Source organism: Vigna radiata, unplaced genomic scaffold (genome assembly GCF_000741045.1).
Source record: "Vigna radiata var. radiata cultivar VC1973A unplaced genomic scaffold, Vradiata_ver6 scaffold_421, whole genome shotgun sequence".
Classification (NCBI taxonomy): domain Eukaryota; kingdom Viridiplantae; phylum Streptophyta; class Magnoliopsida; order Fabales; family Fabaceae; genus Vigna; species Vigna radiata.
In genome coordinates this window covers 64542-88539 of record NW_014542170.1, presented here as the reverse complement: position 1 = coordinate 88539, position 23998 = coordinate 64542, and the positions used below count along the sequence as shown (strand labels likewise).

At 33.3% G+C, this 23998-nt stretch overlaps 5 protein-coding genes across 8 annotated transcripts in view; 2 read left to right on the top strand and 3 right to left on the bottom strand.

The window, feature by feature from the left end:
• Positions 1 to 380: 380 nt before the first annotated feature.
• LOC106779101 (organic cation/carnitine transporter 7) lies at positions 381 to 4609 on the bottom strand. Of its 3 annotated transcripts, none has more exons than XM_014667148.2 (6): positions 4108 to 4609; positions 3609 to 3735; positions 2998 to 3235; positions 1970 to 2495; positions 1682 to 1884; positions 381 to 898 (listed from the first exon to the last, which is right to left on the bottom strand). In XM_014667148.2, the coding sequence occupies exons 2-6, from the start codon at positions 3659 to 3661 to the stop codon at positions 674 to 676; spliced, it is 1245 nt and encodes a 414-aa protein (XP_014522634.1). In that variant the 5' UTR covers positions 3662 to 3735; positions 4108 to 4609; the 3' UTR covers positions 381 to 673. The 3 variants fall into 3 exon arrangements, with proteins under 3 accessions (XP_014522634.1, XP_014522633.1, XP_014522635.1); XM_014667147.2 differs by having other exon boundaries at positions 3609 to 3877; positions 4108 to 4605; XM_014667149.2 differs by lacking the exon at positions 2998 to 3235 and having other exon boundaries at positions 3605 to 3877; positions 4108 to 4606.
• Positions 4610 to 5632: 1023 nt separating this feature from the next.
• LOC106779112 (pentatricopeptide repeat-containing protein At5g21222) lies at positions 5633 to 8890 on the bottom strand. Of its 2 annotated transcripts, none has more exons than XM_014667165.2 (4): positions 8734 to 8890; positions 8353 to 8548; positions 6785 to 7705; positions 5633 to 6561 (listed from the first exon to the last, which is right to left on the bottom strand). In XM_014667165.2, exons 2-4 carry the CDS (start codon positions 8413 to 8415, stop codon positions 5758 to 5760), a joined length of 1788 nt encoding a protein of 595 aa, XP_014522651.1. In that variant the 5' UTR covers positions 8416 to 8548; positions 8734 to 8890; the 3' UTR covers positions 5633 to 5757. The 2 variants fall into 2 exon arrangements, with proteins under 2 accessions (XP_014522651.1, XP_014522652.1); XM_014667166.1 differs by having other exon boundaries at positions 8661 to 8751.
• Positions 8891 to 10160: 1270 nt separating this feature from the next.
• LOC106779102 (protein Mpv17) lies at positions 10161 to 12732 on the top strand. The gene is made up of 3 exons (XM_014667150.2): positions 10161 to 10386; positions 10945 to 11036; positions 12141 to 12732. Exons 1-3 carry the CDS (start codon positions 10237 to 10239, stop codon positions 12556 to 12558), a joined length of 660 nt encoding a protein of 219 aa, XP_014522636.1. The 5' UTR covers positions 10161 to 10236; the 3' UTR covers positions 12559 to 12732.
• Positions 12733 to 15114: 2382 nt separating this feature from the next.
• On the top strand, positions 15115 to 16725 carry LOC106779097 (salutaridinol 7-O-acetyltransferase). Its single transcript, XM_014667142.2, has one exon. The coding sequence runs from the start codon at positions 15279 to 15281 to the stop codon at positions 16572 to 16574; it is 1296 nt and encodes a 431-aa protein (XP_014522628.1). The 5' UTR covers positions 15115 to 15278; the 3' UTR covers positions 16575 to 16725.
• A 2336-nt stretch (positions 16726 to 19061) lies between these two features.
• Positions 19062 to 23998, bottom strand: part of LOC106779107 — a 29743-nt gene continuing 24806 nt past the window's right edge. Inside the window, exons 10-13 of the mRNA XM_014667153.2 lie at positions 20226 to 20282; positions 19755 to 19832; positions 19630 to 19677; positions 19062 to 19546 (exon numbers count right to left, since the gene is read on the bottom strand). Of these exons, the coding sequence (XP_014522639.1) occupies positions 19475 to 19546; positions 19630 to 19677; positions 19755 to 19832; positions 20226 to 20282 (255 nt within the window). The 3' untranslated portion in view covers positions 19062 to 19474. The remainder of the gene's footprint in view (positions 19547 to 19629; positions 19678 to 19754; positions 19833 to 20225; positions 20283 to 23998) is intronic.

The window sequence follows — 23998 nt, the reverse complement described above, 5'->3', positions numbered from 1 at the left end:
CTTATAAAAGACTTGAAATTTGATTAAAAATACTTTAAATTCCATTATTTTAAAATATATGGCCAGGGCATTTGGGTGATGTTTAGACTTTTATTGTTCTATTTCCATTTGAATATTTGGATGAAAAAACAAAACACTTATTTTCAATGGAAAAAAATACTGTAATATGATTGCCTGAAGATTAATTTTAATTACTAATTGAAACTAACTTTTTTCTAATCAATTCATGTCGAAGTTAATTATAATTTTTTTAAAAACTCACTTTTATCTTTCTGTTCTCATTTTGTTTTATCACAAGTTATCATAACAAATATTATTTAAGACTTACTAGTTTAGAGTCATTTTATTTTTAAAATTTAAAAAAGTAATATGGTATTTTATTTTACTCTCATCAATAACAATCTAATTCTAGTTTACAGAATAATATGCATTTGCATATTGAAGAAGGATCAGATGCGTGGAAAAGTGTAATTAAAAGGGTTCAAATATAATGAAATAAGAAGTAAAATGACAGGAGTATTTTAGAAAGCAGAACACTTTCCCTATAGTTGCTTCTTCTCCAATTTTCTACAGGCGTTCTGCTCCTCTTCTCCAAGGGCAGAACAATAATTTGCTTGTATGTTTTCATGATTCAAAAATTCAAGACATTATCTGTATATGCTGTTGGTCTGCTTTAGACTTGCACACTATCTCTGAGTTCCTGGCCCATGGTCTCAATCGGTAAGAACACGACACATATTCCTGAAAGAAGTACTATTATCTCAAACAGAAGGACAGCTACAGTTTGATGACATCCATGTACTAAACCCACAGCAACCAGAGGACATATCATTCCACCAATTCTGCCCACCGAACTTGCAATTCCCACACCAGTTGTTCTAACTGATGTAGGGTACATCTGCAGTTCATATAAATATTAGAAATATTAAATTACTGTAATGTATAAAGAAGTATTCAACCACAAAAATTCTGTTAAACTATCTTTAACTATATGTGCATCATCTTAAAACCTGTCAAACCACATCCAGCGTTTGTCTTTTCTGAAAATAAATATTATACTTAATACAAATAATTTTAATTGGTGACAGGGAAATTTCTATCACAGAATAGTTTTATTTAAGATGCACTCCACATAAAATATTTTATACAGTTGAAAGAACTAAATTATTATCTGGAAGTGTATTTAAAAATGATAAATGATCAAATGATAAACATACAATGCATATCAATCATTTGTTAGAGAAATAAACTACACTCCACTCCATATCATTTGTAATTGCATCACTTTCAGTTTCATATTAAGAAGCCTAATTGGTTTTGCAAAGAAGAAATTAAAAGATTAATCTTAAAATACAGTTTCTTTAACTATAACTATAAACTCGCTGCACTCATAATCAGCGAGTTTATTTTTATGTATTTTGTTTTGCTGATTACTAAATGGTGTTATTTCAACAATCAATTGGAGAAAAAAGAATGGCAAGGGAAGTGTATATATAATTTACTTGCTTTGAAACTGTTTTCTTTGGTAGTACTTACGTGTTACAAGCATTAAACTTTCTAAGGTTCAGTTTGGGGAAAGAATGTTAGAATGATAACATGTATTCGTCGCTAGTAGTTTTCTATTTCGAATCATCTTTGTTTCAATAAGATAATTCAAAATTATTTTGCAGTAATACGTTACCTCTGGTGCATATATATACACAATTGTGAAGGTTGCTGTGATGCAAATGCGAGCGAGAAATAAAAGGCCCGTTGTTAAGCCTTCAGGCAGATGGAATACTAACGGGAGAAGAAAAATACAGCAGATGAAGAACATGGTCGACATTGATAGTTTTCGACCGAGTTTGTCGACTGCCACGGCTGACAAGAGGAGTCCAGGTATCTCTATGCACAAAATTAAATTATGTATCAGTCAGACATTTTACTGCATCAGTTGGGTATGAAAGCTCGGAAACCAGTAAGAAAATACCTGCAAAACTGGCAATAAAAATACTCTTGTAACTAACATCCTCGGACTTCTCTGTCTGCAATTTATGTGACATGCATTTACTATGTCCGTTCAGCTCAGTTGTCAACAAAACAAGGCCATAATACGAAAAGGCATTACCAAAGAACACAGCCCATAACAGAACTGTTGACCTTGCCAACTTTGGTGAGAGAAGCACCGACAATGATGAGATACCACCTAAATTGGAATCCATTCCTAAAGGATGTTTAATTTCATTTGTTGTCGGAGAGAGCAAGCGTGCGTCCTCTGAAGGGTTATCAATTTGCTGTAGCTCAATTTCATGGTCAGAGACAAGGTTACCGGAAGGAAGTTCTCTTCCATTTACTCTTGCTATTTTTTCCAAAACTTCAATTGCATCAGCTGTTCTTCCTTTCAAGCATAGGTATCTTGGTGATTCAGGAGTCAATTTGTAGAACAGAAGAAGGAAAGAGGTGGGAAGAGAAGACAGCGCAAGAAGCCATCTCCAACCCAGATTTGGCATCACAATCTGCAAGGAATGTTTTACTTCAGGTGAAATCGTCTGCTGTATAATTTGTTAAATCATGCGACAGAATAGAAACTACACAGCCAACTTAGAAAATTTGTCATAACACTTTCAATATTAATCCAAGTTAAGATACATTCATTAAGAATAGGAGGTGAAGTGTCAGCACTTTCCAAGGTGAAATGAAAAAAGTAAACACTAAGTTATTGAATCCTGGGTAAACTAAAAAATAGACTTGAAACAAATTGGAATTTTTTGGAGCTCGCAGAGCAAATAAAGAAGCAATAGAAAAATGTTCGAGATGTGAATCACTTAATATCAATTAAAAGAATATGACATACGGATCTAAACCCAAGGACCATTATGAGGGTGAAATAGATGATCTATGGTCGTGGTTAACTGGAAAGGCCAGGAAGGGAAGAGGGAATAGGCTGATTTATATATTAAGAATTCAAATTTTCAAGAACATGTTTGTAAAATGTAATTGAAATTAATGAAAATTTACCCATGCAAGTGAGGCCTCAAAAATGGTACCAAGAGTCCAAAATGCTGAAAAGATAACCATCCAAGTACCTCTGTTGGGAGCAGGAACAAACTCTAGAAACCAAGATGATAATACAGGTCCACCTCCCAAACCAATACCGACCACAGAACGAAGGGCAATTAATAATATATAGTTAGGAGCAAATGCACTAAGAAAACCAGCTATGGATGTAACTGTCGCTGTGATAAGGAATCCTTTCCTGAGTTTTTGAAGTAAGCCAAAGAAAAAAGATAATAAATGAACCAACAATGCTGAGCACACTTGAAACGGAAGCACTTAAAATTGAAACAGAGATTTTATTTATGACATAACAGGAGCACAAAATAACTTAATAGTATGGTCGGCATAGCCGGACACCATACATAATATAAGATACTTAGCACAAGTTTAATATGTTCTAAGCAAAGAAGATTATTTTATGCGTAAAAATCCATTGGAAGGTTTTAACCGGGGCATGGCTAATCCTAGATTTGGTAAGCAAGCCGCTCCCCGCCCAATGAAATGAAATACTTGAAATATGCCAGAGCAAGTGACATATGTAAAAGATAATGAACTAGTGAAGAGAAACCTGCCTCCTTCCATATCTATCAGAAACAATGCCCCATGAGTATGCCCCGATGAGCATGCCTGCAAAAACCGCACTGGTTATAAAACTCTCTTCATGAGGGGAAAGATTCCATAGAGCTTGAACTGCAGGGCCTACAAAAGAGAGTAGCATCATTTCCATTGCTTCTGAAATCCAACCAACACCAGCATAAACAAGCACCAGAATTTGGAACTTTCCAAAACCCAAAGCCACTAGAGCATCATCTACTGTGTAGCTTGGGCCTTCATCCCCCGTCTATGATGTCACAATGATTGAAGTTAAGACCAGATATTTAGAAATAACCAGACATTGTTTAATAATCAAATGGAAAATTAGAGCAAACAAAAAGAATAGAGATATACAGGTAATACGGTTGCAATCAACATACACATGATTGTGTATACAGGTATAGGGTTGCAAACAATATATACCAAATCAAAAGCTCGATGAGATTAAATGATAAAATCAACACATTTCATTCGTACCATTTTTTCAAAGGAAGCTGTGTTTGATCTTGCCTTTTTCCTACCAGATCTTCTCACCGTATTCAAAATTCACACCATTGACGCAAACTTGGAGCATTTGAAGAAATAGAGAGTTGAATTTGAAACTCGTTCAATTTTGATTATTCTATCTACATACAATATTCCAGTTTCGACCTTCATACCGTTGACAACGAACAACACACTATTCACACCCCCATTATTCTTCTTAACACCCCTAACATTTTTAGTCATTTGAAGTTCCCACTTTACCCCTTTCTTCACGCCTCTTCTCGCTTCCATTCTTCTCTCTTTGTAACATAAATTTCTCATGCGCAACAACTCTCAAGATAATACAGTAGCAAAGCAACCCAATAGGAGCTGGAGGCTATGGTGATGACGACCACACCATAGATTGCTCCGTCAAACTCGACAATTTCTCATGTACTCTACTCTTATGTCTTTGTTCGCCGTCTATATGAACTCCACCAATTGTAATGTCGACTTTCACCATGTAAAATTGTGTATGTCATGTCATACAACACTTTAGGAAAGTGACTTAACACCGGAGAAGGAATAGAATGTAAATTATTTTAAATTGTGTAATTTGAAAAATCTATCGATTATATTATCTAAAACTTAAGTTGAAAAATATAAACTTATGTTTCTTTGCATTAGGCGTGGGTGCATACGAGGAAAGAAGAAAGATAAGGTGATAAATGGTGCACCAAAATCATCCAGGAGCACCAAAGAAGTGCACAAAGAAAAAGAACAGAATTTTAGAAATTCCAGTTTGAAAGAGTTGATAGATGCAACAATGGTTTCAATAGATGCTCAAGATTGGAGAAGATGGTTTTAGGAAAGTATAAAGGAAACCAAAGAAAAAATAAACTTTTAGATTCAACAATTCGAAGATAAAAAAAATAATTGAATTAATTAATTAAAAAAAGTTAATTTTAAATTATACAATTGAAAGTATATTTTCAAATTATTCAAGCCATAAATAAAATTTGAATTCCAAACCATGCAAAGGTATCCAAATTCCAATTTATGCAATTCCAAATGTATTTATGGTATTTACAATTCGAAAATGAAAAAAATTAATTCCAAATTCTGTAATTTGGAATGTATCTATATATTGTAGAATTCAAAAATGATAAAAATGAAAAAATTAATTCCAAATTCTGTAATTTGGAAGGTATCTATACTTTTGTAGAATTCAAAAGTAAAAAAGCTAATTTAAAATTGTACAATATAGAATGCAATACTTAATTTTTTAATTTTTAGATCGTATAATGTGAAAATTTGGAGAGATCATTGCTTATAGAATTTTTCTACCAAGACCGCATGAAAGAATATGTATGATATTTCTCATGACAGTGATTTTGAATTAAGAGAGTTTGTCAGTAGATTGATATGATTCTGTTTCTATGGTTTAGTTTTCATTGTTTTGATGACGACGTACAAATAATATATTTATATAAAAATAAGATTTTCCAATAATGCTTAGTGCATGCAACAATACAAGTAACCAAGTGTATAAGTGTATGCTCTGATTTCTGAAGTCCATTAATGATATCTACAGTTTTTCCACCTGAACTCATTGGCATGGAAGCAAACAAATATATTCTGACATTGTTGAGAAAAGTCACCTCAACAGAGTATTGACACTACTCCGCAATAGTCAAGGAATGGCCTAACAACCTGATTTTGAATCTGCTGTTTACTTACAATATGTGCTTGTACTCCATATGAATTTGTTGTACGAACCAAAAACATGGAAGTGGAAATATTTCGCATGTTTATGTTGCCATTAGTTGTTCTTTCTGGATGAGGTACCACTACATCAGGTATTGCACTGAATTTCTGTCTCTCCAAGCTCTGCACCGGTGTCTTGTCGTCACATCCTTCTTCTTCTGAATCATTTAGAATTCTGTTGGCTTCTTTGAATAGACCAATGGAACGCCAAGCATCGGCAACCAGTTGCACAGTGGATGTTTCAGGGGCAACACCCCTCTCTTCCATAGTAGTAAGTAACTCTTCTGCTTTCCATGGTAGTTTTGCTTCTCCGTATCCCCATATCAAGGTTTCATAAGTTTTCAAATTTGGGGGAATTCCCACATCTTGCATTTTCTCATAAATTCTAATGGCGCGATCCATTTTTCCTTCTGCACACCATCCACTGATGATGGTAGTGAAGATCACCACATTTGGTTCTACACCATATTTGCTCATGGAAGTCAGAAGAGCCTCAGCCTTTTGTGACTGTCCACCACGTGCATATCCTTTTGCAAGGATGCTATATGCGTGGATGTCAGGCTCTATATCTGCCTTCACCATGTTATTGAATATCTCCTCACAATTATCCATAAGCCCTGCCGAACTCCATGCATTCATGATGGTGCTAAATGTCACTACATCTGGTTTGATCCCAAATTCTTCCATCAATGCCAGTGCCTGAACAACTTTCATTTATAAGTTACTATAATGCTATCCTTATAACAATACTAGATACTGAATAATTACTGACCAACAAAATACATGAAATAAACTCACAACAAACAGTTCTTATCTAAGAGTATTGATCTTGCTATTGAGTTAATGCCTCCTTCAGTGTGTCAAAAAAGTGGAGGAAAATGCATGCAAAAAAAAATATTGATCTAATCATATCAGAACTCACCTCATCTACTCCATTTGTGTCTTTAATATCTAGATATCCCTTGATAAGCGAGTTGAAAACTACTGGATTTGGATGCACACCAAGCTCCTTCATTCTTCCGTGCAGAAACCTCAAGGCTTCTGTCATATTGCCTTCCTTGCAGTAACCACTTATTACGATACCACAAGTTCGTTCATTAGGTTTTACTTTGCTGTACTGCATTTTCAATATTAATCTTTCAGCTTTTTCTGTTTCACCGATCTGAGCATATGCCCTTGCCATCGTGTTATATGTGACCACATCCGGCTGAATACCAGAAGCCACCATTTTATGCATAACATTCCATGCTTCTTCCATTTTTTTCTTGGTACACCAGGCTTGAATGAGAATGTTATATGTTCTATCATTGGGTTTCACATTTTCATCCTGAGCCATCATCTCTGTCAATTTCATAGCCTCGTAAGGCCTTCCGGCAATGCCAAATCCTTTAATGAGGGTATTATAAGTACTGGTTGTTGGTTTACATCCATACTCCTTCATTTTCTTAAATATTTTCATGGCTTCATCAACCTTGCCAGAATCAGAAAACGCATTGATCATGGCATTGATAAGTATTGAATCAGGCTTCATCCCATTGTCTGCAACTTTAGAAAGAACCGCAGGAATAGACTTGAAACGCTTTTGGCGGGTTAGAGCAGCCACAAGAGTTGTGTATGTTATGAGAGTAGGCCTATGCCCTTCTTCAGTCAAATTGTTGAAGACGGTCTGAGCTTCGTGTGGCTTCCCTTTTCCAATCAAAGTATTCATCAGTTTTGTTCTTGAAAGAACTGTTTGGCAACTGTTTCCCCCCCTACAGATAAGACAGTGGGATTCATTGTGTGTCCCTTCCGGAGTAGAGCTTAATTTAGGTTGCTTCTTCTGGTACTGCTGCTGTTTCAGAACCTGATGCAAATCTTTATCAAACTTATGGACATTTTTGGAAATGAATTTAATGCAAGTAACAGAGAACACTCATTCAGATCATTAATATGATTCGGTTTAGTCTACTCAGGTTCCTCCCTATAAATCTGAAAAGCCACATAGCATTGCCGAAAGCTTAAACAGCCATAAAATTCAAGCAAATAAAAGAGTGACCATTTCAAGAAAGTGCGTATCTATATAACTCTTAGTCAGACAGGTGCACAAACTGATTCACCAGAAGAACATAAATTATTGTACTAAACAAAAATCTAATTAACATAGATTGGTTATATAAATATCACCTTAGTCTTACATACAAATACAAGTTGGCTACCCAGGGGACTGAACCGTTATGCTGTAATTTAGATGTGTTACAATTTCTATGATAAAAGAAATAAGGGAAATTTCTTCTACTATGTGTTAGTCAGCTACAATCAAGTCTAATTAACATCTAAGAATTCAAGAATTATTAGCTCAGAAATATAGATTTTTTGGGAAGGTAATATAATGTGTGATTGGTAATCAAAGGGATAATTAAGGCTAATTACAGTTCAAAGCTAATGTTATCATTCGCACATACATGATTTTCTGACATCTGATGGGAAAAAAAATTAAGTAATTCACAGTACCATAACTGACAAGTCTTTAGTGCTTTTATTGCTCATGAGGGCTCCCTTCTGGCTTCTATCCATGACTGATGGCTAGATTAGGTCCATCACTAAGAAATCTACCTTGACTGCATCAGATTCTGGCTGGCTATTATTTTACTGACACATTTAACCAACATGCCTCATCCAGGATTCAGGACCACACAAAAGAATCAACCTGAGAAAGTTATCGTCATTAATAAGACCATTTTGATCAATCAAAGTTAGAACTAGGCAAAGAGAGGTAAAAACTAAAATTAACATTATAATGGTTCAGAAGAAAAGTATACTTCATGATGCATGGTTGACAGTGTTGCTCAGAATAGTTAGGAAAGAATTCTGAAGGAAAGGAAATGGTAGTACCTTAATAGAGCTCTTGGGAAGCTTATGGTGGAAGCTAGAGCCGCATAGTTAGAATTTGAAGTTGTTACATAGTTAGAAGAAGATCCAATTGGCGTGTAGTGGTTTTGTGTGTGTGGCATACACCGGAGATTCTTATCCACAAGTATTTATCGTAATGAGATTTCGGGGCACTTTTTTGAGGCTTACACAAGGAAAAGACAAAACATGAGAAGATGACTCGAGGAGTGGATTAGGCCACGCCAGCACTCTTTTGGCAGGATCAAAATTTACCACGTATTCTATTGGCAGGAAACCCACCTTTCAGATTTTTTCAATTTTATTTCTATATCTCACTTGTTTTCTTATCAATTAATCAAATCTTGTCATTGAAAAAAGGCTTAATTTTTGAATAATAACTGTTTGCTTTGCTTAACTAACTCATTTTAATGGTAGATGAATCAACCAAAATGTAGGTTTTTTCTTACTTCGCCTCCTTTGTTTTTTTTTTCGCCTCCTTTGTTTTTCAAATATAAAAATATATTTGAAATTACAATCTATTACGTTATTTGGCTGAGATTATAAAATCTATAAGAGGATTACTTACTCTAGAATATAATATAAAATTTCATATAGAACTAAACAATCAACAATATTATCTTATTAAGTAATCTGGAAAAATATTCTGAATTGAATATGTTGAAATAATATTTTTAATTCAAAACAATATTTTAATTGTATAATTCAGAATATAACATGATTCATATTTTTTGAAATATGTATTTTAAATATAATTTTAAATTAATCACGAAATGTTTAGGCATAAAATTTATTTACTATTTTTTATACTCTGAGTTAAAGAAGAAAAAGAGTAAATATGTTAATTAAGATATTTTTTATGTATGGAGTAGCCTAGCTTTTGGATTAGATAGAGAATGAAAAAGGAAATAAATAAATAAAAGAAACACAGTCAAAAGGATATTTGAATTGAGAGAAAAAAACCGTATAAAATCAAAGATGAATAACTAAAAGTATTTTAATTGATTTGATGATTTAATAATTTTTTATATCAAAATATTAACTGCATCTTTACAATAACAAAATATATATATATATATATATATATATATATATATATATATATATTAAAACACTTTTCGCCACTCTATTATTGTCGTCGCTTGTCTGCGTTTTTATAGTCGCCGTTGCTGTGATAAAGAAGAAAACATTATGTGTTTCTAAAAAGTTTGTTCCAGAAGTTATAACTTATTCTAAAATATATTTTAAAAATTCTGCTTCAAAATTTTTTTCTGAGATTATTATTCAAGAAATCTTTTTCCAAAAGATTTTCAGAACATATTATCCAAAAGTTAGTTTCATATACGATGGTAAAATGGTTTAGGGGGTGAGCGAAGAAATTGTGGAAGTGTAGAAAGTAAAAGCCCACAATATAGTGTCTTCTTATAAACGAAACTGGTTTGTTTCGGTACTTGCTACGACCTGGTATCCCTCATCGGAAAACAGAGGATGTTGAATGTGTGGAAGTGGTACCAGAATTGCCTTTCTGTTCATCCCGTGAAGACCCAAGCCGTGAGTTCTGCCATCCTCTGGGGTGTTGGGGACCTCAGTGCTCAGTACATTACTCATGCAGCTACAAAAAAGCGACTCCAACTTTCTGTAAGAACCCATTTGCCTTTCTCATATTAGGACACTTTTATATCTCTTCTTATCGCTGTAATATTTCAATCAATCTCGCATCTCCCTCGTCTACTCTTTATTGACTAATGCGTTCTTGCTCCTTCAATATTCTGTCCAAGCAGCGCCTTCTGACTCTAGGATTGTTGTTATGTTTACATATACTAAAATTCAGCAGTGTTGAAGTGTTAACATGGTTTTTGATTCCCCATTCCTTCTGTTTTAACTAACATGGCTTTCATTTCTCAAGGAAACTATTTTTTATTGGTATTTTTGATGGAAGATGGAAGCTGATAATGAAACTATATATACCATTAATACCTAAAGAATCTTTCGTTTTAAGTAGTACACATCTCCATTTTTATTTCTTGCTTTGTTTATTTTGATTTTTGATACATCTCTTGGTGGTTTCTTGAATACGCCTTGTTGGAAAGTTAAGATGGCTTGTGCATTGTTTTGGTTGAACTTGGATAGTTTTAATTTATTGATTAATAATGATAAGGTTTCTTGTCTATCAAAAATTATATGTGGATTTGGTAGGATTGCGATGCTAAGTTTACTGTCAACTGGAACCGCTTGGCTGTTACAAGTATGTTTGGATTTGGCTTTGTTGGACCAGTTGGACACTTCTGGTATGTGAATCGTATTTTGTTCAGTTTATTTACCGGTTTTTCAGTACTGCCTACTTATCAAATCATGTCTTTATATGGCATTGTTTTTGCTGTAAGTAATCATGCAATTCACCATCAAAGAAAGTCTTAGGTATCTTATCAGTGAGATAGATTTAAATTTGTGAAGTAATGGAACAAGTATGATCTTTTATGTCGGACTGGGACTTTGTAAATTAGTTTGTTACAACAGGAGATTTCATCCAATTTTTTAGACATGGCGCCAAGGACTCTTATGGTTTTTCTGCAACAAGTGCTTAAGATTTAGGAGTTCCCTCTGTCTGTAAATGTTTATGCTGTGTTTTGATCCCCATCAGTGAATCTATAACGTGCGTCACTGAAGCAACTACTAGTTGCTCTTGCATGCATTCTGATGTGATAATTGGTGGGATGTGAATCAGGGATGGTAGCACTCAGTCGGTGGTAGGTTCTTCTCGGAATTGGAGGCTAGGCATGGTTAGTTTGCCTAAAATATTGGTTGCATAGCTGCCACAAAGGCCTTTTCAATTGTTAAAATTACTTGGGAATTTTCTTTTGGGACATCTAAGGCAAGGATAGTTATGAAGTGAATTAAAAGGTTATAAACAAGGGGTTAAACATATATGACAGGTACCTTCCTAAATAGGGACAACAGTTTTTAATCATGTGCATATCATTTTAAGTATTTTCTGACCATATCATGCATCTACATAATAAGTATTTTTTATGATTTCTAAATGTTCACTGGAATGCAATTGAACCCAATGGATTCCATCTAGTTATAGAGAGTCAAGATCTTTTCGTCTGAAAGAAAGTGAGAGCATGTGAACTCTGTTGGATCTTAAGTTCACATGGATTGGATATTTGTAACTTTTGTTCAAAGGTGGTTGTAATTTCAGAAGACGTTGGGTGGGGAATGCATTGAGCTAGGTTTCAAGTTGATTGATTTGGGATTTTTAGACTGATGAGTGTGACATTTATTTGACTAACAAGCTTACGGACTTGTTCTGAAAATAATTAGTGGCCAACTTATAGTTCCTGCTGCTAAAGGAGTTGTAGTTACATGGAACCAACTTTCATGTCTTGTAGGTATGAAGGCTTGGACAAGTTCATAAGGTATAAGCTTCAACTAACGCCAAAGTCTGTGAGATCTGTGGCCACCAAAGTGGCAATGGATGGCATAATTTTTGGTCCCGTCCATTTGTTTGTCTTCTTTACTTACATGGGATTATGTGCTGGAAAGAATCTTCCTCAAGTGAAGGAAGACTTGAAGAGGAATTATGTCCCAGCCCTGATTTTAGAAGGTGGCGTGTGGCCAGTTGTGCAGGTTTTTAATTTTTGGTATGTTCCTGTGAAGTACCAGCTTCTCTACGTAAACTTCTTCTGCTTGCTGGATAGTGCTTTTTTGTCATGGTTGGAGCAACAGAAGGATGCACCTTGGAAAAAACGGTTTCTATTGTTTCATTCTACGAATGAAAAGACGAATGAAAAGGGAGGTCAATACTGACGAGGACATTTGATAGAACAGGAAAAATTGATTGATCAGAAATTTTGAATATTTTTGCCCTTTTGATATTTTGTAAGTTGTAATAGATAAATTTGGAGATAGATAGTTTACTTTGCTTATCGTTGACTAGACCTCTAAATTTGCCTCACCTTAACGACGCCAAAATTTTGATTATATTTTAGTTAAGGCCATTGTTAAACAGGTTTAGTAAAATGCAGTCGCTCAATTTCTTAACAAAATAGCCAAATGATTCATATCTCCCATGTTTGGTATGTGATAGAACAGAATTACATCGTGTGATTTATGTAGTCATTTTTATTTAGTGAGATAAGACCTTTTACGTTGTTGTGTCAAATTATTATTAAACTGCACAAGCGCGCTATATATGCATTCCTTGGTTATATTATGTCTGCTCTACACTAAAGGATTTTCTTATCACGTTCAATAAATAAGATGTGGATTACTTCGTTAGAACACATGGTTATTCTTAGACAGTTCAGAAAGTGGAGTCAATCTAAATGTGTAGTCGCTTCTCACATGACCAAGGGAAAGGTAAGTTGAGATGACATCTCTTTTTATTGCATTAGTTATTAATATTTAAAAAAAAAAAGAGTTAATAAGTGATGGCCAATTAAGGGAAAAAATGTTATATATATATATATATATATATATATATATATATATATATATTCTTGTGACCATTTATACTACATTTTTGCACGAAACAATATATTAAGCTCATAGCAGGTATTCAACCACCAATAAAACAATGACGTGTACAATAGCCATTTGGCTTGAGAAAGTTACAATAAATTCTCTTGTAATATATAGTCATCACAGTGATTAATTCTCTAGCTACTTAATTATAAAACATTGAAATTGATCCTTTGAGAATGTCATCTTTCAGACTCATTATTGGTTTGCTAGTTAGTTTATTATTATTTATGAAGCAGGCAAACTCTCAATTTATGGTCTAACTGTGATGGGGGCATGTTTGTACCTTTTATGGGTATTCGGATTATTTGGATAATTATAGATAAATAGCAACTGATTGTTGTCGATTTCCAAAGGAAACAGTAAATTTAGATGTCAAGGATCCAAAGCTTTTCCCTCATTTTGTTAAGCAGCATTGTATGAAAATTACAATCGGTTGGCATGTCATAATGAATGTTAATTTTTTATATAGACAAATGCTTAAGGGAATGTGTAGGACTTAGTCAAGGTTTGGGATATTAGGAAAAGGGTTTATACACATGATGAGGATATTAGGACTAGAGTGAAAGTTTGCCAGTTGATTGAAAAAGAAGTGGAAATCTAGGAAACATACCCAGTATATCACGACTGAGAGGAAAGTTTTTTTTTATCAAACTAGTCAAGTCTAATATAGTACTCAACAATAATGCAAATACTTTGTTCAATATAAAGCTTACAAGAAAGTTAGAAAACCAAAAAAAGAACATGAACAAAAACCATGATTTTGTTGCCAATATATATAAAAACTGCAATTAAGCACCGAAACCACACAACTCAATCAAAGAGTTTCTGAACTTGTGTTCATACGCCGCTTGAGTTCAGTATATCTAGTAGAGCTGTCAAAACGGGTAACCCGACTCGACCCGGTCCGGCCCATCACGGGTTGGTCACTTAGTGACCTAACCCAACCCGGCTCATTTATTAGCGAGCCAGAAAAACTTCAACCCGGCTCAACCCACCACGGGTTGGTGGGTAAACGGGTTGGCTCACTAACCCATTTAATTACATTTTTTAAAATAAAAAAAATACAAACTTTTTGTAATTTAAATTTAAACAATTTTCAGAAACATACAAATAAGTTTCTTATATATTCATCATTTTTTGTTCTTGTTGTAACCCTTGACCCTTGTTCTTGATGTGTCTCCAAATTCACTAATAAAGATTTTTTTAATATCAAAACAATTCCGATGATCAATAAAAAAATATTAGTAAAAAGAAAGAACCAATACTCAACAACATCAACAAAAAATTAATAGTTTAATCGGTAACATAATTTCCCAAATTCAAAGATATCAAAAAGAGCTTGTTCAAATAATATATACTCAAATTGTTTAAATAAAATGAACAAAATCTGATACAAGCATGTCACAATATGAAAAAATCATTTCATGTCTTCAAATCCCCAGAACAAAAAACAAATTTGCAAACCCCTATTTTTGTCATTACAGGGTTTTTGAAAAAAAAAAAGAGAAAGAGAAGTGAGAAAACAAAAATGTGGAGAAAAAAGAAGAAAAAAGAAAGGATGTTTTACCTGCTCCTTGAAGAATTCCAGTGAAGTGAGCATCGTCAAATGAGAGCAAGTACCGTGAGAGTGATTTGTGAGATCAGAGGTTACTTTTTTGGTATACACAGTGAGTGAAGAAAGTATTTTATTTTTTAGGGTTTCATAAATAAAATAATAAATTAAAAAAATAAAATTAGGTAGGTGGGTTGGTGGGCCAACCCGGCTCACCACGGGTTCAACCCGCATGAGCCGGATCTAAATGAGCCGGGTTGAAATCTGACCCGCATGTAAGTGGATTGTATTTTTCAAACCCAACCCAGCCCGAACCCGTGACGGGCCGGGTTGACTCACGGGTTGTGACCCATTTTGACGGCTCTAATATCTAGTACCAAAAGCAATCCATCAACACAAAAGACATAATTCCAGGCGCTGCAGCAGATTGTTTCACAATTGCAAAAAAATAATGATGTTAGAAGTGGAGGTAATCTCCAAAGAAATCATCAAACCCTCTTCTCCAACCGAGGACCATGTTCGTCATTACCAACTCTCTTTTCTCGATCAAGTTTCTCCCATGGTATATAATCCTATAGTTCTCTTTTACTCTTGCGACGGTATCACTCAATTCAACAGAACCACCATTTCCGAAAAGCTCAAGAAATCTTTGTCTGATGTTTTAACCCATTTCTACCCGCTTGCCGGGCGACTCAACGGCAACAGTACTTTTATAGAATGCTACGACGAGGGTGTTCCCTACTTAGAAGCAAGAGTGAAGTGCAAAGTTGTAGACGTTATTAGCAAACCAGTTCCGGGAGAACTCAACCGTTTGGTTCCATTTCTACTACATGATGTCACCAACATCACATTTGGTGTTCAACTTAATGTTTTTGATTGCGGTGGCATCGCAATCGGAGCTTGCCTTTCACACCAGATCGCAGACGGACTGTCATTTTTCACGTTCCTCAATTGTTGGGCAGCCATTGCTAGGGAGGAAAGTGTGTTGCCAAATCCACAGTTTATTTCAGCTAAGCTCTTTCCACCGAAAAATATATCTGGGTTTGACCCTCGAAGTGGCATCGTGAAGGAGAACATCATCTGCAAGATGTTTGTGTTTGACGGTTCTGTTGTTGAAAATCTTAGAGCAAGATATGCAGCAGGTGCTACTCGAGTCGAGGCCTTATCTGTTTTCATCTGGAGTCGCTATGTGGCTGTCACTAGAAAGCAATCTCTTCCTCAGAGAACATATGCTGTGATTCACGCAGTGAACCTGCGTCCAAAGATGGAACCACCACTTCCTCCCGACTCCTTTGGCAACTACTACCGAATCACTATGACAACTTCGTCTTTTAACACCGAAGAGGAGTGTCATGATCTTGATCTAGCGAAACAGGTAAGGGATCAGATAAAGAAGATTGACAAAGATTATGTGAGAAAACTCCAAGATGGAAACGAGCATTCTAATTTCCTGAAGGATATTTCATTTAGAGTGCTTGAGAAGGGGGAACTAGTCTCGTTTAGTATTACTAGTTTGTGTAGGTTTCCTTTGTACGACTCTGATTTTGGATGGGGAAAACCAACATGGGTAGGTTCACCCGCTTTAAGTTTCAAAAATCTGGTTGTGCTTATAGACGCAAAGAATGGCGGCGGCATAGAGGCTTATGTTAGCTTAAAGGTGGAGGACATGGCAAAGTTCGAGGCAGATGAGGAGTTGCTTGCCTTCGTGAACACACCACGGGCTTCTTCATTCATGCGTGCGATGTAATATTACTACACTCATGATAAAACCTGCTATTTTCAATCCATTACTACAATCATATCTTGTAGAAATGGACTGTAATTTGATTTGTTTGTTTTTGCCAAATATATATTTCCTTGTAACCACGTATTAATTTGAGAAATTTTATGCTATCCACATCAATTTACAGATTAGATGAAGGTAGTTTTAGTTGCATGAGTTTTAATGAACCCATGACACGTTGTTAACTGATTCATAGAATGTGAACTGCAACTATATTTAGGTTAACTGATCACAACAAAATCCTTATTAACTACTATAATTTCCGATGAACCTTATTTTCATATATATATATATATATATATATATATATATATATATATATATATATATATATATATATATAATTACTTGAGCAAACATTTTTTTGTTTCCTACAAGATATGAATAGTCGTAGTATAAGTCCCTGAAAAAGTTCTGATAACATTAGTCTGTTTTATCTAGTAAGTTTTTGATTGCATTAGAGTTTGTTAATAACTTAATCACGTAAAAATTAGTCTATTAATTAATTATGTGATATTTGTTCTGTTTCTAAGCAGATAGGTTAAGTAAACACTATTAAAAGTGAAGTTTAGAGAAGTACAATAAAAAAAAACATCTCATTAGATTATAAAATAATCCATAAAAACAAAATGGGTGTTTATTCTAAATCAAAACATATTTATGAACAGTAAAATGAAGAATGGTTGAGGAGAAATCTTGAATTCCTGGCAGACCTTAGGTTTTCGTTTTGTTGTGATTCCGTATGTTTGTCTTGCGGAAGAGAGATGTAACAGTCCAACTACCAACAATGACACTATTAACTCCAAAACCAAAATAATAAAATATGTGAAATTATATAAATTTTCATAATTAGAAAAATAAGTAAAAAGTGAATAAGTTTCCTAGTTATAATTTAAAAGATATATTTTATTTTAAAAGTTTTTTTAAGAGATAAGATTTTATACAAAAAAAATATTTGATTAGAGAAAATATTATTAGATATTTTTTTGATATTTATGAATATTGTCATATTATTACAAATTAAAAATTCTTGAAAATATAACTTATTTAGTAATCATAATTAAACCACGATATATAACAAATAGAGGACAAAAATTGTTTATTTATATCAAGTTTTCGTTATTTATAATAAATTAATTAATAATTTATACACGAAGTCATTGTTTTTGATTGTAAAATAATTATACATGTTCTTATGTATTGTTATATATTTTTGTTAGAAAATAATAAATGACAATAAAATATAGTATTTTTTTTAAAGATATTGGACTTTTATTTTAGGGTAACATTTTTAATAGAAATAAATGCAAATCAAGGAAAGAACGAAGAAGCAAAGAATAAGATGATGAATGGGAAGCTTACCTTATTTTTTTTTCTTGTTACTTATTTTCTTTTTTGTTTTATTGTTCGTATGTGATGTATTATTTTATGAGTCTAAATTATGGAATGAATGTTATTTAGTACGATTGTGATGACATGTCAATATGTGTTTATTTGAAAATGTAAATGTATTTGTGAATGATAACTTAGCAAAAAGTGATGTAGTTGTATCAGATGTATACTTAGTGGAGGGTGATACATGTATACTTTGCTTGAGTTTTCAAAGAAACTAATGAGAAGTGACACCTGTATTGATAAGTTGCATGCAAGAGTTACAATTTAGTTTCTTAACATTGATATCACATGGTTGTATTTGTGGTGATAACATGTTTTGTATGATTATGAAACAATCGGTGTAATTATATGATATTATGAAACACATGATTATGTAAGGTTTGAGTGAATTGTTATATTATGATTGATGTGTAGGTTAGTTATGATGTTTTGATGTTAGCTCATCTTTTTATTTTAATCATTCCTTATTTTAGTCGTCATAGTTTCCGTCTATGATGATCATATTTTATATAAAAATCGATAATCAATATTAGAAAATACATAACACTAGAAAAAGATATTAATATTGAAGAAAGTTTAAAATAATCTTAGTCTTGTATATTTTTTTTTCCTTTTCCGTAAGTACTATGTTTGTAAAACAATGGTTTTTTTTCAGTAAGAATGTGATGTTGATTTTTGACTTGAATCAATTTGATAAAATTTTAAATGACTAATTTCCAAATGACATGATTATCAACTTTGATATGTTTTTACCTTTCAGACGACTTGGTTCAAATAAAGTGAATGAGAAATTGATTGTCACAGAAGACTCTATAGGAACTTTAAAAAGAAGCATTTCCATAGTAAATCAAGAGTGTATTTTCTGATATAAATGGATTCCTTTACTATTTATAGCAACCTCAAAATCTCAAGCAATTCTAAAGTCACTCACTTGCAATAAAACGTTCAAAACGGTGTTGAACAAGCTATATTGAAAGAGTTAAGTAGAAAGAAAATAAAATTGAAATTATCAAAGTAAGCGTGCTGAGATTCAACTTCACCTATCTTTTTTAATTGTACTTCTGCTGATTAAAGTATTTTACTGCATTACCCAGCCTCATTGAAAGTGTTTCGCTCATTCTAAATAAATTCCTTGAGTTAAAAGTTTAAGGACTTCAAGCGTTGATTCCTTAATCACTGACTAATGAACCCTTGCTTTTAAGTGTAAGACCTAGCTCAATTAAAACATTTAAATCTAATTCTAGCATTTAAAATGCATTAGATGATTTGATTGAATCTTAGATTTAAGATTAGTTACATTAGAATTTATAGATATATTTAATTTCTCAACTCGTTTTGGGTTATACAAGAATATATATACAGAAAAAATAGTTACTTTAGTAAATCAGGGAAGTCATGTAGAAGCAGAACATAGGTAGCAAATTTATGAAATCTTACTTTTGCAAAGTATTTGTCTGAACAAGGGATCATCAAGTATTCTTCTCTAAGACGGAAAGTGCTGGTGTCAAGTAGTTATTTGCTTTGTCGGGCAAGTGTGCAACCTAAGCAGACACAAAAAGTAACCAGTTTATTTTCATCATATTTTTTCTCTTAAGAAAAATGTGATCAATCATTTTTCCCATACCAGCTCATAAAGCTCCCTTCCATCTTCAGCAATATACTCGTAACATACCTACAGGATAAGGTTGAAGAGGTTTAGTTTCATTTAGGATCAAAGTTCAATCTTGAAACCAAACAGGGTTTACTCACATCAAAACTTTTGTTTCTTGCAGTTGTGTCATGCAGTGCCTTTACACATATATCAGCTACATCAGCACAGCTGATGCCCTGAAAATCAAGTTTGGAAACTGGCGTTATACAGATCATCTTTTAATACAAAATTTATGGGTTATGAAATACAATAAGTAAAGCACATAAAGATCGAAAGAAAAGACTTCAAAAAATGGCATGTGCATCTGATTGCAACTAGGCGAGAGGGCAAGGCTTCAACAAAGATACTATAAAAGAGAAATGCTTGCAACCCTCTCTGAGACTTCCCTTCTCATGCACTCTCTTTATTGGGTGAAATTCACCTGGGGTCTCACTAAACACGTGCCTCATTTCCTATTTTCAAACTAGGGAGACCCACATGAATTTCAATCGATAAAAATGAGAATATATAGAAAAGAGTGTAATAAGTGTGTTGCTACTCTCCTTTAGCACAGAATAGAATAGACTAACCTGAGATATTCTGTTTCCTTGATCAAATATTAGGGCACGCTGCCCTCCAGGTTCTTCCTGTCAGAAAAAAAACTGAAAGTTAGTTGACAAGAGAAGAACACCAAATTGTTTCTACAAACATATGCGAAGGACAGTGACATGCAATATTAGATTCAGCTGTCAGGAGGCTCTGATAATTTACTATAATGAATAACTATACTGGAATGTAGCAGTCAAGTCATGTCTGTTAGAAACCTTTCCTAGCCTAACTTTAACACAAGCTTCATTTTAAGATTTAGGTATACATAAAACCTAAAAAATTGCCTTGACATTGATTAGAGATCAAATATATGAATTACAATATATACTACCGTTCTTAAAAATGACCCTACCACTAAATTTATTAACCATTTAAAGCCAGGGTACCACAATGATGCAAACTTCAGAGTTTTAAAACAAGTTAGAGTGGATAAAACTGATAAGAGTGAAAAACATTGTCAATTATTGATCCTAATACAACCTGATACTGATCACCACAACTGTGCTGCTAACTGCCAACCCAACTTAAGGAAAGGAGTAAAACGAACACAAGATATGATTGTTGGAACAATTTTCCAAGAACTTAGGGAAACAAGATGAATAACAATGTAGACTTGATATATTCTTCTAGGCGTAAATACACACTTTCCTAAAAGCAATATTTCGTCCCTTATAAGAGTGAAGGAGATCATGAAATCCGCTTTTGAGATACAAAGAAGAAATACAACGATAATAATCACTCTTAGTATTAACATTAAACAAGAATATGATTGTCAGGAATTGATTTGTGTGTTAAGAGAATTACCGAATATAGAGAAAAAGTCTCACAAGTCTCTTAAAATCTCTGTTTTCAATAGAGCATATGATCCCTTTATATAGATGTTGATCAGACATCTTTCAAATCCAAGAGATACCAGATTCTGATTAGTTACATTTCTTCATGAATAATTGTAATCCTTCATGAATGGTAACTCTTCATGAATAATTGTAACTCTTCATGAATCTGAAAACTGTCTCTAATACTCTTAAATTTCCAACAATGATGTCCCCCATAAAATGAAAAAAAGAAAAAAATGAGAGAGAGAATATAATGAGGGAGGGAGGGGAAGGTAGGAAAACACAAGCTGACTTCTTGATTCTTGAGCTGAATTCTATTGACAGAGATGCATTGATAATTGAGAAACTGATCTCTATGCAAAAGAGCATGGGAAGCCTTTGTTATGAATATTTATCAAGCCAGATAATAAGAATCATCTGCATTAAATGGCAACACTACAATGAAACAGCGAAGATTCATTCATTTATGGTTTTGTACGATGCAGGGAATGTTGGCCATAAGATTTCAAGAAACAAGGACTCGTCCATTTACACCCACAGGATGATATTCTAGAGGGGCATCTAACTTTGGGAACTAACAGCAGAATAGCAATCTGATTATCTTTGAGACCAACATTCACTAAGGGTGCATATCCCAGACTTGTGTATAAGCAAGAATATCTCAATGGTATTGGCTACACTTTGATAGCATAATCAGTGTTTGGGAGATAGTATTAGATACAAACCACTAACACCTATGTAATTAAGGATCTGAGAAAGACAATTATTTTTGTTTAATACAACTTGGAAACTTTTAATTGGGCAGGCCCCTGAACTAAAAATTTGTAATTCGATCCTTGATCTTCTACAATATCTATAATTGTTCCTGGAGTTAATAAAACAACCACAAATTGTTATTTATTTTAGGTCGCTATAAACTAACTATAGCACAACCCAATATTGTAGAACACGAAGGACTTAATTACAATATTTTGTGCAGGGACTTAACTAATATTCTTTTAAAAGTTCAGGGGCCTACTTGTATATCAACCTTTTTTTTTAATATCACTAGTAAACCTTATAAGTTTATAACCCATCATTGTATGTACACTCACTTTGGGTGTGTATCCAAGACTGGTGCATACAAAAGTATTCTCAACGATATTATTGGTTCCACTTTAATACCATATTTAATTGGTATTTGTGAGTAATTACATTTGTTTCAAACCACTAACACTTATTTAAATAAGCATATGGCATAAGGAATTATTTTTCTTTTATAGAAGTAGTGAACCTTATAACCCATCATTGTTGATGCACAATAGAACTAGTACGAGGTAGACCTATGTACTAATAGATTTCATCTACTCTTTTTTATTTGTAATGACAATTACAAAAGTATTGAGAAAGTCAATGTTCAAATTATACGGTTTTAGGAATTGATAGGGGGAAAGGAGAGACTAAATATTCCGAAATTGATATTAACTTCATATGATAGATATATCAGGAAACATAAAATACAAACCTCAGTTAACTAAAACACCCCGAGGTTTTCCGCAATTAAACATGCACCCTGTTGGACTAAACTCATTATAACCCCTACTCTAACTCCGTTAATTATTGAAACTATTACACGAGTATCCCTTATGCCTTACAGATATTACACAAGTATATCTTAGTTTTTTTAAATTATTACACATGTATTGCATTTCTTTTAACACATTTTATACGAGCACTCTATATTTTACCAAACTAATATAGGCTCCAACAAACATGGTTGGAAAGGTAATTTAGGGATAATAAAGACATCAAACAAAGGTTTAATAGCTTTTTTTTTCCATTATTGTAATGACTTTTACAATTTTGTCTCTATTTTTAATGTTCTCAATTTAGTCTCACTTTTTTTAGACACAAGTTAAATGTAATTTCTTCTATCAAATTCATGTGACAAGATGTTATTATAATGACATGAGGGCCTCCATTGTTCGCATCATGTGTTAGTTTCATTAATAAGTCAATTTTGACTGATGAAGTGTCATTCACCGTTCATGCCATGTGTTATTGTGATGAAGTCGTTACCATTAATTTGACAGAATGAACTATATTAACTCCTTTCTATAAGAAAGATGAGACTAAAAAGATGAGATTAAATTGATAAAGTTCAAGATAATGGAATGGAATTGAAAAAATCATAATGGTGGGACCAATAAAGCTATTAAACCTCAAACAAAAGAATGCCATTAGAAATGCAACATATAAACACTCCCCTGGCATGCATATTTGTGACATTCATACTTGCTGCATACATACTCGTATCAGTTTATTACTACCGGATGTCATACAAATGAGATTATTCATGATTTACCTTATCCACATTATATAATATTATGATCAAATTATTATAAATTGGATATTTAGTTCTTATCCTTACTTGAAAATAGCTCAACACCTTATTTTATTGTCTTTTTTGCTTTGGATATTATGTGAAAAACTTTGTTTATCCAAATGATATCCTTGAGTTGATTCAACATTGGATTGGTAAGTGGACACAGGTAATTACCATACCATTATGGAGTACAATGACAAATGTTGAGTTAGGCAATGTTTTATTCATATGCTTTGTCGTGACAAGAGCCATTTACTATTATTTGTTTTATCAAGTTTGTGTGATTCTCTTTTCGGACTTATCCTTGTATATACTCTTGTGTAAGTTAATAATGGTAGTGATGAGTGTTGGGAAAATCTCCCTATACACACTCATTATGTGATCCACACAAATAATATTACTCTTCTGTAAAAGTTTGGAGAGTTAACTGAGAAGTAAAAATATTATTACTGTGCTGCAATTCTATTACACATAGTGCCCTATTTAAGGGACTATGGACCAACGTAAATAAGGCTTCTAAAAAGCCCAAAACCAAACAAGCTAGTTAAAACAA

Bases quoted from the DNA above. Each gene is read 5' to 3' on its own strand.
- LOC106779101 (XM_014667147.2), bottom strand. The intron at 3,236-3,608 runs GCAGGTTTCTCT...TCAAAAACTCAG, and splicing joins TCTGATAGATATGGAAGGAG to GAAAGGATTCCTTATCACAG. The intron at 899-1,681 runs GTAACGTATTAC...TATGAACTGCAG, and splicing joins TGTATATATATGCACCAGAG to ATGTACCCTACATCAGTTAG.
- LOC106779112 (XM_014667165.2), bottom strand. From the start codon at position 8,415: ATGGATAGAAGCCAGAAGGGAGCCCTCATGAGCAATAAAAGCACTAAA. The intron at 7,706-8,352 runs GTACTGTGAATT...GATTTGCATCAG, and splicing joins CTAAAGACTTGTCAGTTATG to GTTCTGAAACAGCAGCAGTA. The intron at 6,562-6,784 runs GTGAGTTCTGAT...AAAGTTGTTCAG, and splicing joins ACACAAATGGAGTAGATGAG to GCACTGGCATTGATGGAAGA.
- LOC106779102 (XM_014667150.2), top strand. From the start codon at position 10,237: ATGTTGAATGTGTGGAAGTGGTACCAGAATTGCCTTTCTGTTCATCCC. The intron at 10,387-10,944 runs GTAAGAACCCAT...TGGATTTGGTAG, and splicing joins AAAAGCGACTCCAACTTTCT to GATTGCGATGCTAAGTTTAC. The intron at 11,037-12,140 runs GTATGTGAATCG...CATGTCTTGTAG, and splicing joins GGACCAGTTGGACACTTCTG to GTATGAAGGCTTGGACAAGT.
- LOC106779097 (XM_014667142.2), top strand. From the start codon at position 15,279: ATGATGTTAGAAGTGGAGGTAATCTCCAAAGAAATCATCAAACCCTCT.